General features: G+C 40.6%; 2 protein-coding genes across 5 annotated transcripts in view; one reads left to right on the top strand and one right to left on the bottom strand.

Annotated features, from left to right (window-relative positions):
• Positions 1-17,680, bottom strand: part of ZMYM2 (zinc finger MYM-type containing 2) — a 101,050-nt gene extending 83,370 nt beyond the window's left edge. Inside the window, exons 1-2 of one of the 4 annotated variants that reach the window (XM_027064493.2) lie at positions 17,347-17,680; positions 16,153-16,218 (exon numbers count right to left, since the gene is read on the bottom strand). The gene's annotated coding sequence lies outside the window, so the exon portion shown is untranslated. Of the gene's footprint in view, positions 1-16,152; positions 16,219-17,052; positions 17,187-17,346 lie in introns of those variants that run through there. The other 3 variants (XM_027064491.2, XM_053204356.1, XM_027064492.2) reach the window with 3 other exon arrangements.
• LOC128311687 (basic proline-rich protein-like) lies at positions 15,954-18,840 on the top strand. Its single transcript, XM_053202630.1, has 4 exons — positions 15,954-16,909; positions 16,964-17,184; positions 17,247-17,701; positions 17,764-18,840. Exons 1-4 carry the CDS (start codon positions 15,954-15,956, stop codon positions 18,838-18,840), a joined length of 2,709 nt encoding a protein of 902 aa, XP_053058605.1.
• The last annotated feature ends 3,862 nt before the right edge of the window (positions 18,841-22,702 follow it).

Raw genomic sequence — 22,702 nt, 5'->3', positions numbered from 1 at the left:
CTACGAGTCAGCAATTGCACTACTAGGTATTTACCTAAAAAATAAAAAAATACTAATTCAAAGCCATACATGCACCCCAATGTTTATATAGCAACATTATTTACAACAGTCAAATGATGAAACCAGCCCAAGTGTCTACTGATTGACAAATGGATAAAGAAGTTGTGGTCTGTGTGTGTGTATATGTGTATATATACATGTATATAAATATATGTATGTATGTATATGAACACACATACACATACATATACGTATCTTTATACACACACACAATGGAGTATTACTCAGCCATAAAAAAAAAAAGAATGAAACCTTGGCATTTGCGAGGACATGGATGGAGCTAGGGAGTATTATGCTGAGGGAAATAAGTCAGTCAGAGAAAGACAAATATCTATGATCTCACTCATATGCAGAATTTAAGAAACAAAACAAAGGGTAAAAAAGAGAGAGAGATGCAAACCAAGAAACAGACTCTCAACTATAGACAACTAATGGTTACCAGAAGGGAGGTGGATGGGGGAGATTCAGTAGGTAATGAGGATTAAGGAGAGCACTTGTCATAGTGAGCACCAGGTGTCGTACAGGAGAGTTGAATCACTACATTATACACCTGAAACTAGTATTACACTGTATGTTAACTGGAATTTAAATAAAAACTTAAGAGGGGTCCTGGGTGGCTCAGTCAGTTGAGTGTCCGACGGTTGATTTCAGCTCAGGTTGTAATCTCATGGTCATGGGATAAGCCCGGGGTCTATTCTCTCCCCCCTTCTTTCTGCCATTCCCCCACTCACATGTGGATGCAATCTTTCTTTCTCAAAATAAACATTTAAATAAAAACTTAAGAAAAATAAAGGCTTAACAGTACAGGAAGAGCCTCATACCATAAGTCAGTGTAAACTGGTATAACTTTTATGGAGGGCACCTCAAAAAAATATTTTTAACCAAGCAATTCCACTTCTAAGCATCCTTCCTACAGACACATTATCTCATTTTTTAAAAACAAAACATCAAAGGATACTTGTTGAAAAGTAAAAAGATTGAAACACCCTAAATTTCTCTCAAAAGACTGATAAATTGAATGATGATGAAGACAATACAGTATTTTGCAGTCCTGGACACAAGGCAGCTCTAAAAATCTCCTTACATACTAATATGGAACAACTTCTCATTTAAATTAAGTGCAAACCAGGTACAGAACAATGGATAAACACAAACATCATACACACACAGAGAAGCATATGCACACACATATGCATATATTATCTCTAGATAAATATCTAAGAAAATGATAACAGTGGTTTGCTTCTAGGGAAGAGAACTGTGCCAATGGGTTGGGAGAAGAGGAAAGTCTTCCTTCTCACTGTTTATCCTTTCTACCTTTTAAATTTGGTACCATTTCCATATACACTTGGAATTGATTAGGATTTCAATGAATTTAGAGATTAATTTAGAGACAAAAAAATTAACGTTTTGACATTATTGAAGCCTTCCCATTCAGACATATGCATGCCTTTCCATTATGGTTATCTTATATGTCCTATAGTATTATTTTATAAGTTCCTTCATAAAAGCCTTGCATATTCATTATAATTATTCTATCTTGCAATACTAACATGGATTTTTTTCCCATTACCTTATAAAATGTTTACATAGCAAAAAAACAAAAAAGGTGTAGAAATGTAGAAAATAAAAAATATACATTCTATGTTTACATATATTTTTTACTAGACATAACAAAGAATTGACATCTATACTTTAGAAAGAACACAAATTAAACTGACAAAAATTTAATTATTCAATAATATCCAGTGTTCACAAGAATGTGGAGAAACAGTGGAAATGCGGTCAATACAGTGGTCCAGAGGAAGACAATTTGGCAATTATCTATTAAAATACATAAACATATACTCTGACTCGGCAATTCCTATTTTCACACCTATCATCAGAATTTCCCCCAGCAAAACCACACATGAACCCAGAGAAACTACTACACATATATTCTGTGCAGCACTGTTATAAAAAATTGCAAATAAACTAAATGTCCACCAGAAGAATGTCTAAACTATGTTACTAAATCCACCAAATGAAATATCACACAACAGCTACGAGTAGATCCTTATGCACTAACTCAAAGATATAGAAAACATACCAGTAAGTGAAGAGCAAGTAGCAGGAAGATATATACAGTACACGTTTTTAAAACGCACACACACGCGCACGCACGCACACACACAAATGCACACATGAAATTATAATTCTTATGGGTACATATTAGTATGTGCACTGAAAAGTATCTGGAGTAATAAACACTAAACTGGTAATACTACTACTAATCTCTGAAGAAGTGAAGAAAGAGGCCAAGAGACCACTGACTGATGATGATTTAACAGATAGATTAATACCCTCATGATGCTTACAATATAGCCACAAAAGTTTCTATTTAACAGTTCTTCATCAGTTACTCAAAATGATGCTACTGTGGTTTTAGAAACATAGAAAATCATTAATATACTAAAATCCACTCAAGAGTTATGATAGAATCTAAACAAATATCTCTTTGATCTAATAACTGAATAATCAATTAACTCATTCAGGTTATCTCTAGGGCACAGAATTTCTAGGCATATGGAATCATTTCTTTCCCATAGGACCACAATTTAACTGCAAAGTACTTTCAAGTAATTTTAACTTTCTGTGGGGATTTCATCCATTCCCTTGATTTTAAATATTACCAATACCCTAGTCTCCTTAATTTATCTCAATCAAGTGGTTTCAAAGCCCAAAACTGTCTGCTTCCTACATCTAGTTCTTTTAACTCGCTTTCTCACTCTTGTAGCCGCAACTCCTCCAGTCGTTGCCAGCTATGTCTAGCTATTTATACCAGAAATCTGGAGGTCATTCTCAATTTCTTTTTTCTTCACTTCCAGTCATGTCATCCCCAAATCCAATCCTACTTCCAAAATAAATATTGAAAATGTCCATTTTTTTTCTTTTCAAATTTTTATTTAAATTCTAGTTTTTGGTTTTTTTCATTTCAAGAAACTGTCTACTTTAATCCATCTCTTCTGATATCCCTCTAACCCTAAAAATTCGCCATCATTTTGATGCTGGATTACTGACATTACCTACCATATTCCCCAGAGTACCCAAAGATCCTTTTAAAAATTAAATCAGACAATGCCAATTACTTCTTACGTGACTTTCCAGTGTACTAAGGAGACAACCTAAGATTTTCCCCCTGACCTGTAACATTAACTTTTTTTTAACTTTTTAAAAAATGTTTATTTTTGAGAGAGAGAGACAGAGAGAGAGAGAGAGAGACAGAGATAGAGACAGAGTGTGAGCCAGGAGGAGCAGAGAGGGAGACAGAATCCGAAGCAGTCTCCAGGCTCTGAGCTGTCAGCACAGAGCCAGACGCAGGGCTCAAACCCTCGAACCCTGAGATCATGACCTGAGCCAAGGTCGGAGGCTTAACCGACTGAGCCACCCAGGTGCCCCGATTCCTGCCTGATTGATCCCTGCCTACCTGCTAGGCTCAATTTCAGCACTGCTCTTCCCCACTTCGATCACTAAGGTTCTGCTAAACTAAGCTTTCTTTTAGTTCATGGAAGAGCCCAAAATCCTCCTTGGCTCAAGGGACCCTATGCACACAATCTTCCTCTGTCTGAAACAATCTTTCCTGAACATCTTTCCAGGCACTGTTTAAATGTCACTCCCTCATCTCCTGAGGCAAGGGAAACAAAATCAAAAAACTACTGAGGGGCTAGTTGGATCAGCTGGTAAAACATACAACTCTTGATCTCGGGGTCATGAACTCAAGCCCCACACTGGGCCTTGATCTTACTTAAAAAATAAATAAATAAAACAAACTACTGGGGCTACATCAAAATAAAAAGCTTCTCAATAGCAAAGGAAACAACAAACCTAAAAGGTAACCTATGGAATGGGAGAAGGTATGTGCAAACGACCTATCTGAAAGGGTCAGTATCCAAAATATATAAATAACTTATAAAACTAGGGGCACCTGGGTGGCTCAGTTGGGGATCCAACTTCGGCTCAGGTCATGATCTCACAATTCGTGGGTTCAAGCCCCGCGTGGGGCTCTGTGCTAACAGCACGGAGCCTGGAGCCTCCTTCAGATTCTGTGTCTCCCTGTCTCTCTGCCCCTCCCCTGCTCGCGCTCTGTCTCTCTCTTAAAAATAAATAAAAACATTTAAAAGTGTTTAATACCTTATAAAACTCAACACCCAAAAAAATGAATAACCCAATTAAAAAATGGGCAGAAGACATGAGAGGACATTTCTCCAAAGAAGACACACAGATGGCAACAGACATGTAAAAAGATGCTCAACGTCACTTACCAGGGAAATGCAAAACAAAACTACAATGAGATGTCACCTCACACCTGTCAGAATGGCTCAAATCAACAACACAAGGAACAGCAGGTGTTGGCAAGGATGTGGAGAAAGACTCGTGGGAAGACTCTTGCACTGCTGGGGGGAATGCAAACTGGTGCAGCCGCTCTGAAAATCAGTATGGAGGTTCCTCAAAAAGTTACAACTTTCATCCAGCAATCACACTACTAGGTATTTACCCAAAAATTACAAAAATACTAATTCAAAAGCATACGTGCACCCCAATGTTTACAGCAGCATTATCTACAACAGCCAAATTATGTCAACAGCCCAAGTGTCCACGACAAATGGGTAAAGAAGTTGTGGTACACACACATACACAGGAGGGTACTGCTTAGCCATAAAAAAGAATGAAATCTAGAGTATTAAGCTGAGGAAAATAAGTCAGTCAGAGAAAGACAAACACCGTATGATTTCACTCATATGTGGAATTTAAAAAACAAAAATGAACAAAAGGAAAAAAGAGACAAACCAAGAAACGGACTCTTAACTCCAGAGAACAAACTGATGGTTACCAGAAGGGAGGTGGATGTGGGAGGGGAGGGGTGAAACAGGTGATGGTGTATGAAGGAGGGCACCTGTTGTGATGAGCACTGGGTGATGTATGGAAGTTGTATGATGTATTGAATCACTGTATTATACACCTGAAACTAATATTACACTGTATGTTAACTAACTGGAATTTATATAAAAACTTAAAAAAACAAAGGTAAATGTCACTCTCCCAAGATCTTTCTCTGTCAAACATTTAATTAACCCATCATCCCTGGTCTAAGTAAGTTCTCCCTTACTATATTATCACACACATTTCCTCGGCTATAGTTATCCAATTTGTAATTTTATGGGCTTTTTTTCGATTTTTAAAGTTTATTTAGAGAGAGACACGAGTGGGGGGGGGGGAGAGGGAGAGAGAGAGAGAGAGAGAGAGAGAGAGAGAGAGAGAGAGAGAGAGAATTCCAAGCAGGCTCTGCACTGTCAGCACACAGCCTGGAACCAACGCTCGAACTCACAAACCATGAGATCATGACCTGAGCCAAAATGAAGAATCGGACGCTCAACCGACTGAGCCACCCAAGGGCCCCTGTAATTTAGTTTACTTTGTCATCTGTATCCCCCATTATACTGTATGTTACATGAGGGCAAAGACCTATGTCCTTATTGTCTATTATTGCATCCTCCGTACTTAACGTAATGTCTGGCCAAAATTTACTATTTTTCTCTAATAAAGGGAGGTAACAAATAACTTTTCTGGGTTGTTCTTTGTTTTGTTTTTCTGCTATCCCACTATTACCTCCCCACAAGTGAATTCTAACTCTATCTCCCCCTCCCTTCCTGTTGTCCAAAGCACAATCATTTCACCCTTGAGCTTCAGTTTACCCATCTATAATGGGAAATAATATAATAGGAAATTAAAATAAAGTCCTCAAAAGATGAAAAACTGAAATCTGCCCCATATCTTTGGTTATGACTTTTTACTACTTCCATACTCAACGTACATAATTGGTAACATGGTTAATCTTAGACCCTAATAAAAGGTTATCCTACCCTAGCTTCTTTAACCCTTAACCAAAGAAGCTAAATAAGCCCACACTTCCTTCTCCAAACATAATTTAAAATCTACAACAGCACAAGTAAACTTCAACTACATATGTTAATTTGGAAACAAACATTCATTTATTCTCAAAACACTGTGGTATTCCTAATCTATGATCTAGTGTAATCACTTTGTTTTCCAATGTTTTTTAACACGATTGAGTAAATGGCTTTAAAAAGAATGTATCTTCTTTACATGAATTCAAAAGTCCCACGATTAAGACCCATCTTACTAAAAAAATAAATAAATAAATAGAGGGGGGGCGCCTGGGTAGTTCAGTTGGTTGAGCGTCCAACTCTTAGTATCAGCTCAGCTCTTGATCTCAGGGTAGTGAGTTCAAGCCCCACATTGGGCTCCACATTGGGCTCCATGCTGGGCATGGAGCCTACTTTAAAAAAAAAAAAAAAAAAGACTGACTCATCTAACCTAAAGACACAATAATAACTGCATCAATAAGCAAATGAAACCACAGATTCAAAAAAGCTTCAGGTACTGAGTCTACTTTTCCAATACAGATTACTACTAAATAAAAACCTATTCCCTGTGTTTTTTAAGACTCAATTTATTACTAGAATTCTTTCCTAGAGATATGTTCCTCAGAGATTCACTGATTGCTCTTAAAATGAAAGGAATACAAAAAGAACATGGAGTATACCAAAGAAAATCTGTGTTTTCTTCTCCTTGGTAGACAAATTATGGAAAGTAAATATACAATCCTACCTATCGTTTACAATTCAATGTAGTTGGGTTTTTTTTTTTTTTTTTACTTTTTAAAAAATATTTATTTTTGGGCGAGCGCAAGCAGGGAAGGGGCAGACAGGAACAGAGGATCCGAAGCAGGCTCTGCACTGACAGGCTGACACCAGTGAGCCCAATGTGGGGACTGAACTCACAAACCATGAGACCATGACCTGAGCCAAAGTGAGATGCTCAACTGACTGACGACCCAACGGCCACAGTTTTTTGTTTTTTAAACTGTCTAATAAATAGGTGAATCTCTGAAGCAGAGGCAGTCTTATTTCAGTTTATCCCTTTTCTTCAGCCCCTTCATGACTCGAGTTCTACTTTTTTGTCTCTGAATTTTATCACACCACCTACCAATTTTAAAAGACATACTTGGTACCATACTCATTACAACTACCTTAAAATATACCTCATAATAGATATCTTAAATATATTATTATTACCCCATTTGGCAGATGAGTAAGCTATTTTGTGTAATCAGGTAGCTTTCCTATGGTATACTGTAACTGTTAGGTACAAAACCAGGGTTTGTGCCTAAGTCCACATACCTTTCATTATACACCATCCCTTAATCACAAAGAACTGAGACTCATGAACTATTCTAGTATACCGACCACTAGAATTCAAACATTAATCAACTGAAGACTTTTGCAACCTAAGGATAGGGAAGGAATTACAAGAATGTCAGACCTGTGTAGAAAATGTCAATTACTGATAATAATATACGTGCGAAATATTAGTATGCTGAACAGGGAAAACAATTATAGAAATACATTTAAAAACAGAAACATCTCATATAAAATGGGATTAGGAGGAACTTCCATTTTCTCCACCACATTTTTTTAGTACTTGAAGATTTTAGTACTTAAGGGCACGTTTTATTTGTTTTTATTTTTAAGGTTTATTTATTTTTGAGACAGAGAGACAGAGCATGAGGAGGGGAGGAGCAGAAAGAGACGGAGACAGAATCCGAAGCAGGCTCCAGGCTCTGAGCTCTCAGCACAGGGACTGACGTGGGGCTTGAACTCATGCGCCATGAGATCATGACTTGAGCCGAAGTTGGACACTTAGCCAACTGAGCCACCCGGGCACCACTAGGGCATGTTTTATTTTTATAACCAAAGTATTAAAAACTCCTTTCTGGGGCGCCTGGGTAGCTCAGCCAGTTGAGCGACCAACTCTTGATTTTGGCTCAGGTCATGATCCCAGATTCGTAGGATCGAGCCTAGAGTCAGGCTCCCCTCTGAGCATGGAGCCTTCTTGGTATTCTCTCTCCCTCCCTCTGCCCCTCTTCCTGCTCATGCTCTCTCCCTCTCTAAAATAAAATAAAAATAAATAAGGAAAGAACTGTCCTTTGTGACATGCATGTAACTATTCATGTCTGTATATTTTCTATTATGCATCATTTATATTCATTCATTTACGTGATTGTCTCCTCAAAATGAACACAGAGAACCTACCTAAAAATCACATATGACATTTCCTAATTGCTTTTTTTTTAAGGGTTTTAAAGCTTAGTTCCTATTTTGTTTCACATGCCAACAAGAATCACTGAAGTTTTTACAAACTAAGAGATGTGATCAGACCGGGTTTTAGAAAAAATTAATCTGGTTGTAGACTGGAATAAGGAATAGAATGAAAGTTGCTTTGTATATATAAATCCCTATTATCTAACAAAACGGACTATGGTCAACACACAAAACAAAACTAGAGAGAGTGGAGTGCCTTAGAATAAAAGAACACTTAAAGGTCTCAACATTTGAGAGTCTAACGAGGGTAGGTGAAGGACACGGTCAGAAATATAAAACCATGTTACTTCACAGACCCAGAAATCAAGAGTTTCAAGGAGTATTTAATTCCAAATGCTACAGAATTAAGACAAAAATGAAGCACTTAAGGATTTGACTATTAAATCACCAGTGATCTCAAAAAAAGTATCTGTATAGTGTTGTGAGTGAAATCAGTGAAATTTCTTTTGAAAAGTATGGGAAAATGAAGCAGAAGACGTGCAAAAGATTCTGTAGAGATTCTGAAGGATAGAGCACTTTAGCATTCTTATAGACCAACAAAGGAGCAGGCAGAGAAGTCAGTGAAGATGAAGAGAATTCCTTCTATCAGATGAGCATTCAATTCAGTGAGTCTGCTGGCAAGAAACTCATGATATTTGGTCCATTCAAACAGATTATAGATCTTAGCTGCTGTTAACTACACATCTATTGGCCAGTCATATACTCTGTATTATTTTTAATTCTTATCACATAACAATCACAAAAAAGCAGGCATCATCATACACATTTATCAAATGGGTAAACCAAGGCTCAGAGGTTAAATAACTTACCAGAGATCACAAACTAGTAAATAAATGGTAGAGCAAAATTGGTTTTAACAGTTTCATCAGGGCATAATTTGCATGTGATAAAAATTTATTCATTTTAGTGAAAATTTTTAGTAAATTTATATACTTATGCAGTCATCAATACAATCTAGTTTAAGAAAACTTTCATCACCCCAAAAATTCCCTCATAAGGGTAGATTTGAACCCAAATCTCTCGTCTTCAAACTCATGTCACACTGCAAATCCCCTAGCAACATCAAGTAACAAAAATAAAAATTTTAGGCAGAAAAAACTCTAAAATTAAGTCCCACTAGTCCCCCTTCCATGTGAGGCCCCAACATACCACTAGAACCACACCCACATTCCACGATCTCAGCAAATTCAAAAGTTTACTAAAATTTGGATATGCCTCATACAAGTACAGCAAAAAAAGTACACAGACTATGTGGTATTTTTTTTTCTAAATGCAAAAGGAGTTAGAAATGAAGAAGAGAAATGAACACTTAAATCCAGGAGAAAGATAGGATGAAAACAGCTGGGCAAGGACATAAGGATGGAAAATGTGATACACAAATGAAGAAAATAAGGCATCATAGAAGTCAGGAGTCAGGGTCATGAAAGACAAACTTAAACAGAAGCTTCTCTTTGATACGCAACATAAAACTGGAATGACGGGACTTCCTAGGCAAGAGTTAAAACTTAAGAACCAGAACTATACACTATTAAGAGACTCAAACAAAATTAAAAACACAAAGTGAGACAATATGCATAATAATTAAAGTTGTAAAGTTAAAACTAGATTAATTTTATAGTAATGATTTTATAAAATTGAAACAAAAACAAAATTTTCATTACTTTAGAAACAGAACCATGAACATGTAAGAATTTAGATACCATGTGAGGGCCAGAATTAATTAAAATAAACTGAAATAATTAAAATATAACAATAAAGGGGCCCCTGCTGGCTCAGTCAGTTAAGTGTCCGACTCTTGGTTTCAGCTCGGTTCACGAGTTCAAGCCCCACGCCAGGCTCCAAGGTGTGACAGTGCGGAGCCTGCTAGGGATTCTCCCTCTCCCTGCCTCTCTTCTCGATAGATAAATAGATAGATAGACAGATAGACAGATAGATAGATAGGTAAAATATGACGATACATAATACAAAGAGATCTAAAACAAAAGGATAAAATAAAAATTTCATTTTTTAGTGTTTATTTTGAGAGACAGAGAGAGAGAGAGGGAAAGAACAAGTCCAGGGAGGGGCAGAAATAGAGAGAAAGAGAGAGAAATCCCAAGCAGGCTCTGTGCTGCCAGTGCACAGCCTGACGCAGGGTTGGATCCCACAAACCATGAGATCATGACCTGAACCAAAACCAAGAATCAGATGCTTAACTGACTGAGCCACCCAGGTACCCCTTAAAATTTTATATACACTGAATTTTTACTTCTACTCTGACATTTCTTTAACGCTATAGAACTGGAAACACAATTAACTAATCTGATCATCATTGGCCTAAGCAAAAGCTTACAAATTCCAAATTAAAGTCCTAGAATATAGCATTAGAAGTCTAAATGAAATGCTCTTCCAAACACTGAGCCAAAGAGAGGGCTGGCCAACTCTTAACAGAACACATTTTTTACAATTACTTGATATATAATAAATGTTATAATACATAATTTTAATAAGTGATTTCTGATTACCCTAAACTATATTCAGTCTGGTCCAGTGAACTCAATAATCCAAGAAACATCCCTCTTCTTAGTCAAAAGACATGCTTCTTAGAAATAAATTATAAAATTGTTATAGTATTACAAAAAATAAGTCTCAAACTTTAATGTCTTTTGGTTACAGAACCATAATATCAGTTCCAAATTCTTGTAACACTAAATCCAGACAACAGCTCTATCTAGGTGACTACGGCAAAAGTAACATACACACGGCACGGCCACAAAGTAAAAAAAACTGAAGAATTTGTCTCATTCTGTCACATTTTGGGAACTTTCTTCCATCTGAAGTAAGCACCACAATCTTACTTAAAATAGCCATTTAAGTATTTTTTAATCCAACCTAAATGTACAGTTAAAAAGAAGTTTACTCTAAGAATTATGATATCATTCTCAATTATTCTAATGAGGTTGCAACAATTCTACTCCTAGGAAATTACAATTATCTTAAATTACAATTTAATATTAATTTTAAATATCAGAATCATACTAAAATATTTAATAATTTAAGAATAAAATGTTGTAAAACCTTTTAAAACTTAAGATCAAATTGACATATAACATTTTATTAGTTTAGGTATATTTTTTAACATTTTAATTAAAAAAAATTTTTAATGTTTATTTTTGAAGGAGAGAGAGACAGACAGGGCGTGAGTGGGGAAGGGGCAAAGAGAGAGGGAGACACAGAATTCCAGGCAGGCTCCAGACTCTGAGCTGTGAGCACACAGCCCGACGCGGGGTTCAAACTCACAAACTGCGAGATCATGATCTGAGGTAAAGTCAGACACTTAACCAACTGAGCCACCTAGGCATCCCTTAACCTTTAAATTTTAAATTCACGTAACAAATTTGATCTTTGAATTCACTAAGAACACCAGAGGAAAAAAAATCTAGAACGCTCTGGAGAAGAGAAACCTGACCCTTGGCAGTCTATTGACACTAAAAGAGTGGTTAGTGGCACCCTGGGTTGACCGCCCAACTTTGGCCCAGGTCATGATCTTGCTGGTTCACAAGTTCAAACCCCGCATCAGACTCTTCAGCCAGGTCACGATCTCCCAGTCCGGGAGTTCGAGCCCCGTGTCGGGCTCTGGGCTGATGGCTCAGAGCCTGGAGCCTGCTTCAGATTCTGTGTCTCCCTCTCTCTCTGCCCCTCCCCCGTTCATGCTCTGTCTCTCTCTGTCTCAAAAATAAATAAATGTTAAAAAAATTTTAATAAATAAATAAATAAAAACATTAAAGAAATAAAAATAAGAGTGGTTAAAATTCTTTAACAGTAATGTAACTCTTCAAGAAGGATAAACAAAAACTAGATAACAGGATAATGAAACACATATTCAGAAGTTTTTTCTTAAATCAGAGCTATGAAATATTCATTACCTACTTATCCTAATATCCGAAGTTTACTCTTAAATCATATCTTGTAACAGTAAATATCAATACTTATAGGACACTAATCAAATCAGTAACAATAAAACCCCAATGGTCATATCCTTCTTTCAAATTAAAGACCATGAATTTTTATTCAATTGTATTACTTCTTTCAATGTACTGCTATGAAGTTAAAAATAAAATAGAACTAAGAACAAATCCCAAACTAATCATGTGACCAAGTGATTTTGCAAACCTCTCTACACATCAATTTTTCACTCTACAATAGATTTCTCCATTGGTTTACAATTTTTTTTCTGCAGTTCTAGAATGCTACTAGTGTTGAATGAAACTTGAGGCAAAAAATTAATAGATTTTAAAATAGTCAATAAAATAGATAAGCTCAAAATGTGTTGCGATCCAAATTTTAAGACATTTTAAGATGACCAACTTATCTTATTACTAAGTATGTGAATGGTGCTGGCCCGCATAATTCCCTTCCCATTTCTATTTTAATAACAGAAACCTAAGATTACAAACTGAATTGTTTAAAAAACAGGTTGCAGATTTAAAAAATGTGCAACTGCAACTACGTAAAACAATTTTCTTGCCAAACCAAAATAAAAAATAAGCTACAGTTATTACCCAGAATTCCATAGTTCAAACTCATGAATTTATCCAACAGCAATTTTTCTCACAGACTTTATAGGTCTTACAGATTAGCTGCGCATGAGAACTTTTAGATTTGAATAGTTCAAAACTCCTGTTCAAGTCTAAAATCCCAATTCCAGGAGCGCCTGGGTGGCTCAGTCAGTTGAGCATCCAACTTCGGCTCAGGTCATGATCTCGCGGTTTTTGAGTTCCAGCCCGTTGTCAGGTTCTGCACTGACAACTCGGAGCCTGGAGTCTCCTTCAAATTGTGTCCCTGCCCCACTGGCACTCTGTCTCTCTCTCAAAAACAAATAAACATTTAAAAAAAAATTTTTTTTTAATCCCAATTCTATGATCTCACAGGAACAGGAGAAAATTAACAAACTGAAATTAAAAAATGGGAAATGCAGAGACAAAGTAATCTCTATGCTTGTTTCCTAATTTAAAATGTCCTTCACAAAATACTATTTGAGAATCCACTGTGCTCACCTAAAAAATACAGGCAAACTGAATATGCCAATCTTCTTAAAATAAATACTATTCAATATAATAATATGTACATTAGTAACACTGCTAAGGGGATAGACAGAGATATTAATGCCTAGAAAACAAAAAATATAAAATTTCCGATTATACACCTTTTGACAACGAAGAGAGTGTTCCAGGATTTCATATATATTCTTTCCATCACAGTAATATACCATACCATCTGATTTTAAGACTTTGTCTCAAATGTATTAAGAGTATGCACTTATGTACCTCAAACGAGGGCAAAATAGAAGAATCTTTAATAACACTGTTATACAAAGACGGTAGGTACATTAAGCTCCGTATCACGCAAGTTTGAAACATTCATGTCAGCACCTGTGTGATATCTGAGTGAAACGGGGTTGTCCCACCACATGAGATACAAAGGTCCAGCCCATGAGATTATATATATAACAGGGAAAAGTAGAAACCACCCTGTATCTTTCTTCCAAGTGTTTAAAAGGGCAGGCAGGAGATGGGAATACATACTGTTAAGGATGCTCTGAAGAAAGATGCCATAAACATGCAACGTATTTTTAACTGCCAAAACACTTCACAAGTACACATAAAAGCACCTAACTCACATTAAGTGTCTGACAGTAAGTATAATAAAGAACTTATTTAGCCAAGGTCAATTAAAAATCATGTTATCTTCATCTTACTACCTGGCACATTAAAGCACCATTAGTTGGTGTCTTTTAAGCAAAGGAATTTTAAATTCTGAGCTAAATCATTAAGCAGAACAAGGACAACATTTTGGTATTATCAGAACGAACCACGGCCTTCATTAGTATATATGTGTTGACATTACAGATAATCCAGATTATACATTTTCTACGTCCTCCTCCCCAAATGTCTATTAAATATAAACCAATTACCAACCTTCCCCACATCACAGCTGAGAACAAAGGAAAAAAATATGACAAAGTTAAATCTTTCATGAAACTATGTGTTAATAATATAAGCTTTGCCCTTTTATGTGAAAGATCTGATCCTTGATCCATTTTATCTGAATGATCTAATACCTGAAAAGAGCTTTAAACTCGTGAGACAAGTTATACTCATTTAAGTTGCAGTATTTAGGAAACAATTATAGACCCTAAAATGTATACAGACATACTGAAAAAAGGGAACACATTACTTCTGATTCAAATATGGTTTTTAAATAAGACAGTAAAATAATCTAATCGACAACTGCAGTTCTAGAACTTTTTAAAAAGATACTCAGTAAGATGCAAACATTTGCTATTTGTTTACACACTCTTCTCTAGGAAAAGAACAGAAGCTGAGAAAATTCTAACCTTGGCTCTTCCAGTGTTTCAATTTCTAAATGTGTAAAACAAGAATATTAAGTACTTTGAAACAGGACAGCATAGGAGCTAAACTTGGGCACTGTAATCAAACTGCCTGTTTTATACTAATACTACTTCTACCTGGGTATCCTCTGTTTCCTCCTCTACAAATTAGGAATATAAACTACTTATATCACTGTTCTCTCACAGTGTCACACTATCAGAGAGGACCTCATTTTGTGAGGATTAAATTATTAAATGCTTATTAGAAATCAGTTTGGATATGTGTTGATAATTATAGAATATAAATAACAGGCACACAAAGGTTCAGCATACTATCCTCACTCACAAATTTAAGTTATCATAACAAACATTTTTTTAAAACTCAGAATTATACTGCCATATACTAAGGGGTCAATATGTGCTATTTTCATTACTCCGCAGGATAACTGCTAAGATTAAAGGAAGTAATACATGAAAGGGCCCTGCAGTGTGTCTAGAATGTTGTGTATTAAAATATACATTAACATCCTCACGTTATCATTCGCAATCAGTATTCGGCAAATATTCATCTTCAATTAGCTATCTTTTGAACCATTAGGGACTTAATATCTAAGCATAAGCTACTGTATTTATGTCACCTCTGACAGAAATCTACAAGTTACAATATCAACTGTCCATGAGATACAATGTGACCAGAGCTCAGCAAAGACAATGTGTCCAGAGTGCTGGCTTCATTGATATTTTGTAACTAATTTCAACTGACAAGTCATGTTTATTCTACTAGCTAGCATATTACAAGACCGTTTCCTTAAAACCAACAGATTACAAGCATTAAACAATAACTCAGGTGACACATCCAAGAATGGCTCCAGTGAAGACCAATCAACACCGAAGACGGGGCGGGGGGAGATTTAACTGGAGCAGTGGACCAGTGTCATCAGCATACTAGTTGGTCCACCACCTGGATGAGCTAGAACACTAGAAAAGTGGACTTCGCGCCGTCCATCAACTCATGAGCCCTAAGAGTCGAAATTCGTCTTTCAAATTAGACACAAACAAAAAGTTCAGGGAGCCTATTTTTTCCAATCCCTACAATCAATTATCCATTGTAAAGGGAGAAAAAGTGTTAAAGATGGTTGCATGCACAGCATTTCCAACGAGTACCTTCAATTCCCACTTTGGAACTCTAGAGGGCACCAGAAATATGCCCTCCTTTGCACCACCCCTCCTCCCGGGTAACGTGAGCAGCTGCAGGAGCCCGTCGTCTGGTTGCTGAGGTTGGTATTGCAGCAGCAGGAGAGATGTCTGCAGCGGTGGAAACAGCAGCGCCCACTCCCAGCTGCCTCACCAGCCATTACCCAGGCTTCACCCCGGGGGCAGCTGCCACCCAAGGAAAGGCTCCTCCCCCTCAAAACAACGGGGAGAGACAAGTCCCTCGGCTAAACCCCTACAACCCAACCACGTCCTCTAAGAGCAACAAATTAGAGGCGAAGGACTCACAATGGGGGTGTTTTCCTCACTTTCTGCCAAAGATGCACCAGCTGGGGTTGAAGGCGATTCCTGGTCCTGGGGTAAAAGGAAAAATGGCAAATGGATCAGGAACATCTAACCAGGTGGGAGAACCAAAGCCCATTCCACCAAGAGGAGGCCGAGAAGGGAGTAGGAGGTCAAGGAGGTTTGGCCCCTCTATTATTACTCCACAGCCCGCGACCAACAACCCCCTCCTACGTCAAGTGGAGCAAAACGGCGCAAAACATATATCTGGGACCAAAGCCCACGTGAAAGGCAAAATCCGGAGGGAGGAGGCTGGAGGGCACCAAGCCTGCTACTGGGAAGGGAGGGGGGGAAGGGAAAACGTTGCCTCGACGCCAGCAGGGGAATTGTACTCCCTCCTAAATTTGCCCACCCGGCGTCATCCCCGTCACTCGGGGCACCAATTCGGAGGTAAGGGGCGGCTCACGTCACCGCTGGGCTGCTATCTCCCATATTTGCCCCAAGCAGTTGCCCTGGGCCCGAGACTTGCCCCCCCCCCCCTGCAGTCGGCGACCGGCAGCGCTGCCTCCCCGTCCGCCATTAGAGACCCAGCCAAACAATACGTGAAGAGCAAGAGCCGCGCAGCGCAGCCCAGGGAAGAGGAGAGCGACGGAGGGGACCCGGTGGGGGAAGAGGCAGCACCCTCGCCCCGAAAAACTTGGGGACCTCGGGCTACCGCGGAGACAGTGGGAGCGCAGCCCCGAGAGCGGGAGAACGAACTGAGGCGCCCCTCCCCCCACCTTTCTACCTCCTCCGCCCCCCCCCCCCCGCAAGAAAGAAAGGGAAAAATACCCCGCGACCTCCCACCGCCCCGGCCCGGGCAACCCCCGCCCCCCGAGCGACCCCCGCCTCTGGCGTCCGCCTCACCCAGCCCTCCCGGCCTCGCCCTCACTCTCGCAGCCCTTCGGGCCGCACGCGAAGACGCCTGTGACATGAGCGGAGCCCGGAGGAGACCCCGAGGCCCCGACGCGGCAGCGGCGACGGCGGCCGCGCCGCGGGGTATTAATCCCGGATCGGTGGGAGGCTCCGGAGGCTGCCCTCACCCATCTCCGCCTCCCCAGTCGCCTCCGCCTCCGCCTCCTCCTCCCGAGGCTGCGCTGCTCCCAGCCACCCCCACTATCGGCGGACCTGGGCTGGAAAGACAGCGGGGATAAGCCTCACCCGGTTCTGGCTGCGGCTCCGCGGAACGAACCTCCCCTCCCCCGGCCCACCCCCCTTCGGCAACAAGCACAACTCCGCTCGGTCCAGTCCCGGGTTTAGCGCTGGTGAGGAGGAGGAGGCGGAGGAGACGGAGGCGGCGGCGGTGCGGCCGAGCCCGGAGAGGCCCCGCCCTCCTCGCCCTCATTGGCTGGCCGGAAAGGCGGGCCGCGGCGCCTCGGGCACGTCCATTGGCTACATCTGCCTTCCTTCAGGACCCCCCTCGAGGGGGTGGTCCGAAAGGCTGTCCGTCAGGCGCAGGCCACACCCCCCCGGCGTCGCCGTTCCACTCCCCCCCTCCGCCCGCTCTCGGCCCTCGGCCGCGTCCCCTCCCCTCCTTACCCCCGCCTCCCACCCCGCCCCCACCCCCGGGTCCGTCAGGGTCAGGCAGCCCGAGTTTCGCCGCCCGCTGCACCGGCCACGGGCTCCGGCCCTGGGCGCCCGCGGTGCCCTCCAGGGCCCGGGACAGCCCGCGAATCTGAGGCCGTGGCCGCCTGCCCTGGCTCGGGCCTGGGCGCCCAGGCTGCTGCAGCCGCTCCCAGCGACCCTGCCCGAGGAGAGCCGCGGCCTCGATGTCCCCAACGCCCTCCCTGTCCAGTTCCTGAAGCCCCCCGAGAGGGGCGAGCCCGGGCACGGGCTGGAGCGACTGAAAGTGGGAGGTCGGGGCAGCGGGCGAAGTGGGTTCCCGAACGTGCCGCGGGGAGTGGGAGCGCTTCCACCCTCGCCTCACCCCCGTGGGGAATAGTCCCCCCACCTCCCGTCATGGCTGCAGGAGGAGACGACGTCCTCCATTTTGTCGGGACTGCTGTGGGAACTTGGGACCAGTTCAAAACCAGACCCCGTGGGGCTGGGAAACTTGTTCCCGCGAAGCCCCAACTGGGCTCCGCCATTCGGCCGGGGGGACGGCCCCTGATGCCGGCGTCTGCGTCTGAGGGGCCCTGGGGGACGGGCGCCACGGTGGAGGGACCCAGACGCCGCTCCCCGCCTCCATCAACCAAGATGGAGGAAGCTGCGGGCTCCCCTGGAGCTGGGCTCCCGCCTGTTGGAAGGGCCGGAGCCTCCCCTCGGTGCGTCCCTCGCCGCTGCCGTCGTCCTCCTCCGCGGCCTCTTTCGGTTGCCCTCCCCCAGCCTCTACCCGGCCTCCCCACTGCCTTCCACCATCGCCTGGTCCTCAACGGTCGATGGGGTCTCCACTCCACCGCCTGCTCCATCGCTTCGCCCAACCGGGGCCGGCCTGGCTGCGGGGAGCCGAGCGAAGGTGCGCGGCGTTGCGGCGCGCCCCGGGGCGGGTGTGCCCGGAGAAGCCACATCGACGATGGGGCTTCTCTTTTGTTCATCGTCTACACCTACGTCTTCGGCGCACGTCAGGGTGCCGTGCGACATCCAAGATTCCATGTAAAGATGAAAGCGAGGCCTCTTTCGTCTCACCCTAGCGGTTGTTCGTGGGATTACAACTGACGGTGTTGGGGTAATAAATGGATGGATAAATTAGACTTCTCAATTTCATGATTATCTAACACACTGCCTATTAATACGTAGACGTGTTCTGTTACAATTTAAAGTTCAACACGATGATGAGGATCACGAGTTTTTTAATGAGTTAATCATCCAAGTTCTCAGTAAAGACTGCCGTTAAACGTGTTTTAGACGTTGACTACATAGCATCATCTAGCAGAAATTGAAATTTATTCATTCACTGTGACTTGAAAAATCAAATAATCCTTCCACCTAGAGCTAATTGCAATAAATACACCGTTCTTTATTTAAGTTGGAGAATATCCAGCATGTATGTCAACCAGCTCAGAACAGTATTGCTTGCTTTTATTTTTCAGCATTTTATTTCATAATTGAAATTTTTGTCAGTTTTCAATACAATATCCTCGCAAGACTTTATATTATATTACACAGTGCTGTTTCACATTGACATTCTTGATGTCACTATCTTCACAACAGAAACACCCTCTATTACCAGACGCGGGGCATCCTTGTAATAATTCTGTTGAAAACTTACACCATCCCTCTTCCGTAACCTTATACCATGGCAATAGCCAGTACTCATTGAGTTCATAGTTGAAAGGCTTGAATACCGATACTTTCCAGTAAGCTCTGTCAGAGACTTCCACATGTTGTTCAATTTGAGGAAGTTCTTTTTTTTTTTTTTTAATGTTTATTGATTTATTCTGAGAGAGAGAGAGAGAGCATGAGGATGGGAGGGGCAGAGAGAAGGAAGCAGAATCCCAAGTGGGCTCCTGCTGTCGGCACAGAGCCCAATGCAGGGTTTGAACTAACCAACCATGAGATCACTGCCCCACGCTTAACGACCGAGCCACCCAGGCACCCCTAATTTGAGGAAGTTCTAAACTGCTACCAATTCCTGGCATTATTGCCATTTTATAATTAATTAATACGAATGATAATTACAGTAGGATATATTATTCACATTTGTATCCCTTCATTTAAATCTATGTGCCCAGGAAGGGGCACCTGGGTGGCTCAGTCCATTAAGAGTTTGACTCTTGGCTTGAGCTCGGCTCATGATCTCACAGTTCATGGGTTCCAGCATTGGACTCTGCACTGACCGTGCGGAGCCAGCTTGGGATTCTCTCTCTCACTCTCTCTGCCTCTCCCCTGCTTGCTTGCTCTCTCTCTCGAAACAAATAAACTTGGGGCGCCTGGGTGGCTCAGTCAGTTAAGCACGCTACTTCAGCTCAGGTCATTATCTCCGCAGTTGGTGAGTTCAAGCCCTGCTTTGTGCTCAGAGCCTGGAGCCTGCTTCAGATTCCATATCTCCCTCTCTCTCTGACCCTCCTCCACCCACACTCTGTCTCTCTCTGTCTCAGAAATAAACATTTAAAATTTTTTTCATAAGTAAATAAACTTAAAAATTTTTAACAAAAATAAGTAAATCTGTCCAAGAAAATGTTCACTGGGTTGCCTGCATAATATCACGGAGAAATCTAGTTGAAAGCTTAGAACTGGTAGGGGAAAAAAAAACCAACTTTGTATGTCATAATTTAAATAAAAATTACACTTAATTTTATATAAAAGTACTTCTAAAAATAAATATTTGAATATTTATAACAGCATTATTTAATTTCCTTAAAGGTAGAAACAACACAAATGTCCATTAACTGACTGAATGCATAAGCCAAAAGTGGAATATCTATACAATGAAATGTTATTTATCTGTAACAAGGAATGATGTTCTGATCCACGGTACAGGATGGATGAACCTTGAAGACGTTATGCCAGGGGAAATTAACGGAAGTCCAGAGACCACTCATTGTATGATTATGTGAATTGTCTAGGCTAAGTGTATCTATAAAGACAGAAAGTAGATTATTGGTTGCCTAGGCATAGGGAGGTAGGGAGTCAATGGAGAAGGAACAATGTGTAAAATTAGCTGTAGTGAGCGTTGGACATCTATGAATACAGTAAAAACATTGAATTGTTCATTTTAAGTGGGAGAATTCTATGGTACAAATTATAACTCAATAAAGCTGTTGCTTAATGTGTGCATATGTGTGTGTGCGTTTGTGGAATTATTCAGTACTAATCACAAAAGCATACTAAGCATTGAAGGAAGGCAACATAAATAACTTGTTGGCCACTCAAAACCTTGAACAAATTACCTTCTCTCTGAGCCTCAGTATAGTCACTTTTTAATGTTTATTTATTTTGAGAGAGAGAGAGAGAGAGAGAGAGAGAGAGAGAATTCCAAGCAGGATCCGAGCTGTCAGCACAGAGCCCAATGCAGAGCTGAATCAGGAACTGTGAGGTCATGACCTGAGCCGAAGTTGCACACTTAACCCAATGAGCCAACCAGGTGCCCCATAGTCACTTATAAAAGAAAGTAATGCAACGTTGTTGTAACAACCAAATAACTTCTGTTCAAGTGTTAGAAAAAAATCTTAGAAGTTGCTGAGAGAGTATATCTTAAAAGTTCTCATCACAAGAAAAACAAATTTGCAATTGTGTGGTCATTGATATTAACTAGACTTACTGTGGTGATCATTTCTCTCTCTCTCTCTCCCTTTCTCTCTCTCTCTCTCTCTCTCTCTCTCTCTCTGTATATATCAATACAGTTATACTGTGTGTGTGTGTTTGTGTGTGTGTGTAGAAGAGCTCACCAGTAATTGACATGCAATATAATAGTTATTCAGAGCACAGCTTAGGAGCCAGAATGTCCAAGTTTGAATTCTGGTTTTATCCACAACCAGCTGGGTGATTTTAGTGATGTGCTAACTTTCTAAGTTTTAACATGTGTAAAATGTAGATAATAATTTCACTTTCACATAGTTTTTTTTGGGGGGGTGGATTCAATGGGCATACACATCTGAAATTTGCACCTCATACTTGTTAGGACCTCAAAGCTTTAGCTGTTTTTATTACTGATAACTGATTTAGTGGAATATTTTTTAAATTCTTTATAATATTATGTGAGGAAGAGAAACATACTGATATATCTACCATCAATACTATGCTAGTGCATAATCTAAAACACACAATCATAATCATAATCACCATCACAAATCTTAGAAAAAATGTATTTCAAATCAAAGTCCTTTTTTTTTTTCTTGGAAAGGAGCTTAGTATAATCACATAGTATGTCTCATCTTCCCAGTATGGGTAGTAGGAAACTAGAAGTTCAGAAAGAAGACTTGTTTGAGGCTGGGGATTGGAGAGCTAATGCAGACTAACATTTTAACTTTTACTGTGGAAAAGGAAATAAAAAGCAGGGCGCCTGGGTGGCTCAGTCAGTTAAGCCTCCGACTTCAGCTCAGGTCAGGATCTCACTGTTCCAGAATTCAAGCCCCACATCAAGCTCTGTGCTGACAGCTCAGAGCCTGGAGCTGCCTTCAGATTCTCTATTTCCCCCTGTGTCTCTACCCCTCCCCCACTCACACTCTGCTTCTCTCTCTCTCTCTCTCTCTCTCTCTCTCTCAAAAATAAATAAACTTTAAAAAAAAAAAGAGAAGGACATAAAAAGCAATAATTTAACTGTTGAAGCACGGGGGAAGTTTTTCTGTGGGAGAAGGAAGAGAAAGTGAAAGAAGCTCAACATGGCTAATTGCTTTACAAAAATAGTACACCTGGGTAGACTGCTTTTGGTGGAATTAAAAATAATATCAAATAAAAATTGTTAGTTTTAGCATGTTTGACTTTTATTAATTTGCTTATACTGGGCGATGTTTGGTATCATATTATACCAATCAAAAATCTTAATAATGTTGTTCTACCTTTGAGAAGAAAAGATGAAGTCCTGAAAAATTAAAACAAGTCAATTGTGCAATTTTACTTAATAAACTGCTTGTATAGT

This window comes from Acinonyx jubatus, chromosome A1, assembly GCF_027475565.1.
Source record: "Acinonyx jubatus isolate Ajub_Pintada_27869175 chromosome A1, VMU_Ajub_asm_v1.0, whole genome shotgun sequence".
NCBI classification, from domain to species: Eukaryota; Metazoa; Chordata; class Mammalia; order Carnivora; family Felidae; genus Acinonyx; species Acinonyx jubatus.
This window is presented reverse-complemented; position numbering and strand designations above follow the sequence as displayed.

Bases quoted from the DNA above. Each gene is read 5' to 3' on its own strand.
- LOC128311687 (XM_053202630.1), top strand. From the start codon at position 15,954: ATGTCTGCAGCGGTGGAAACAGCAGCGCCCACTCCCAGCTGCCTCACC. The intron at 17,185-17,246 runs GTATTAATCCCG...CCGCCTCCCCAG, and splicing joins GACGGCGGCCGCGCCGCGGG to TCGCCTCCGCCTCCGCCTCC. The intron at 17,702-17,763 runs GCCGCGTCCCCT...CGGGTCCGTCAG, and splicing joins CCGCCCGCTCTCGGCCCTCG to GGTCAGGCAGCCCGAGTTTC.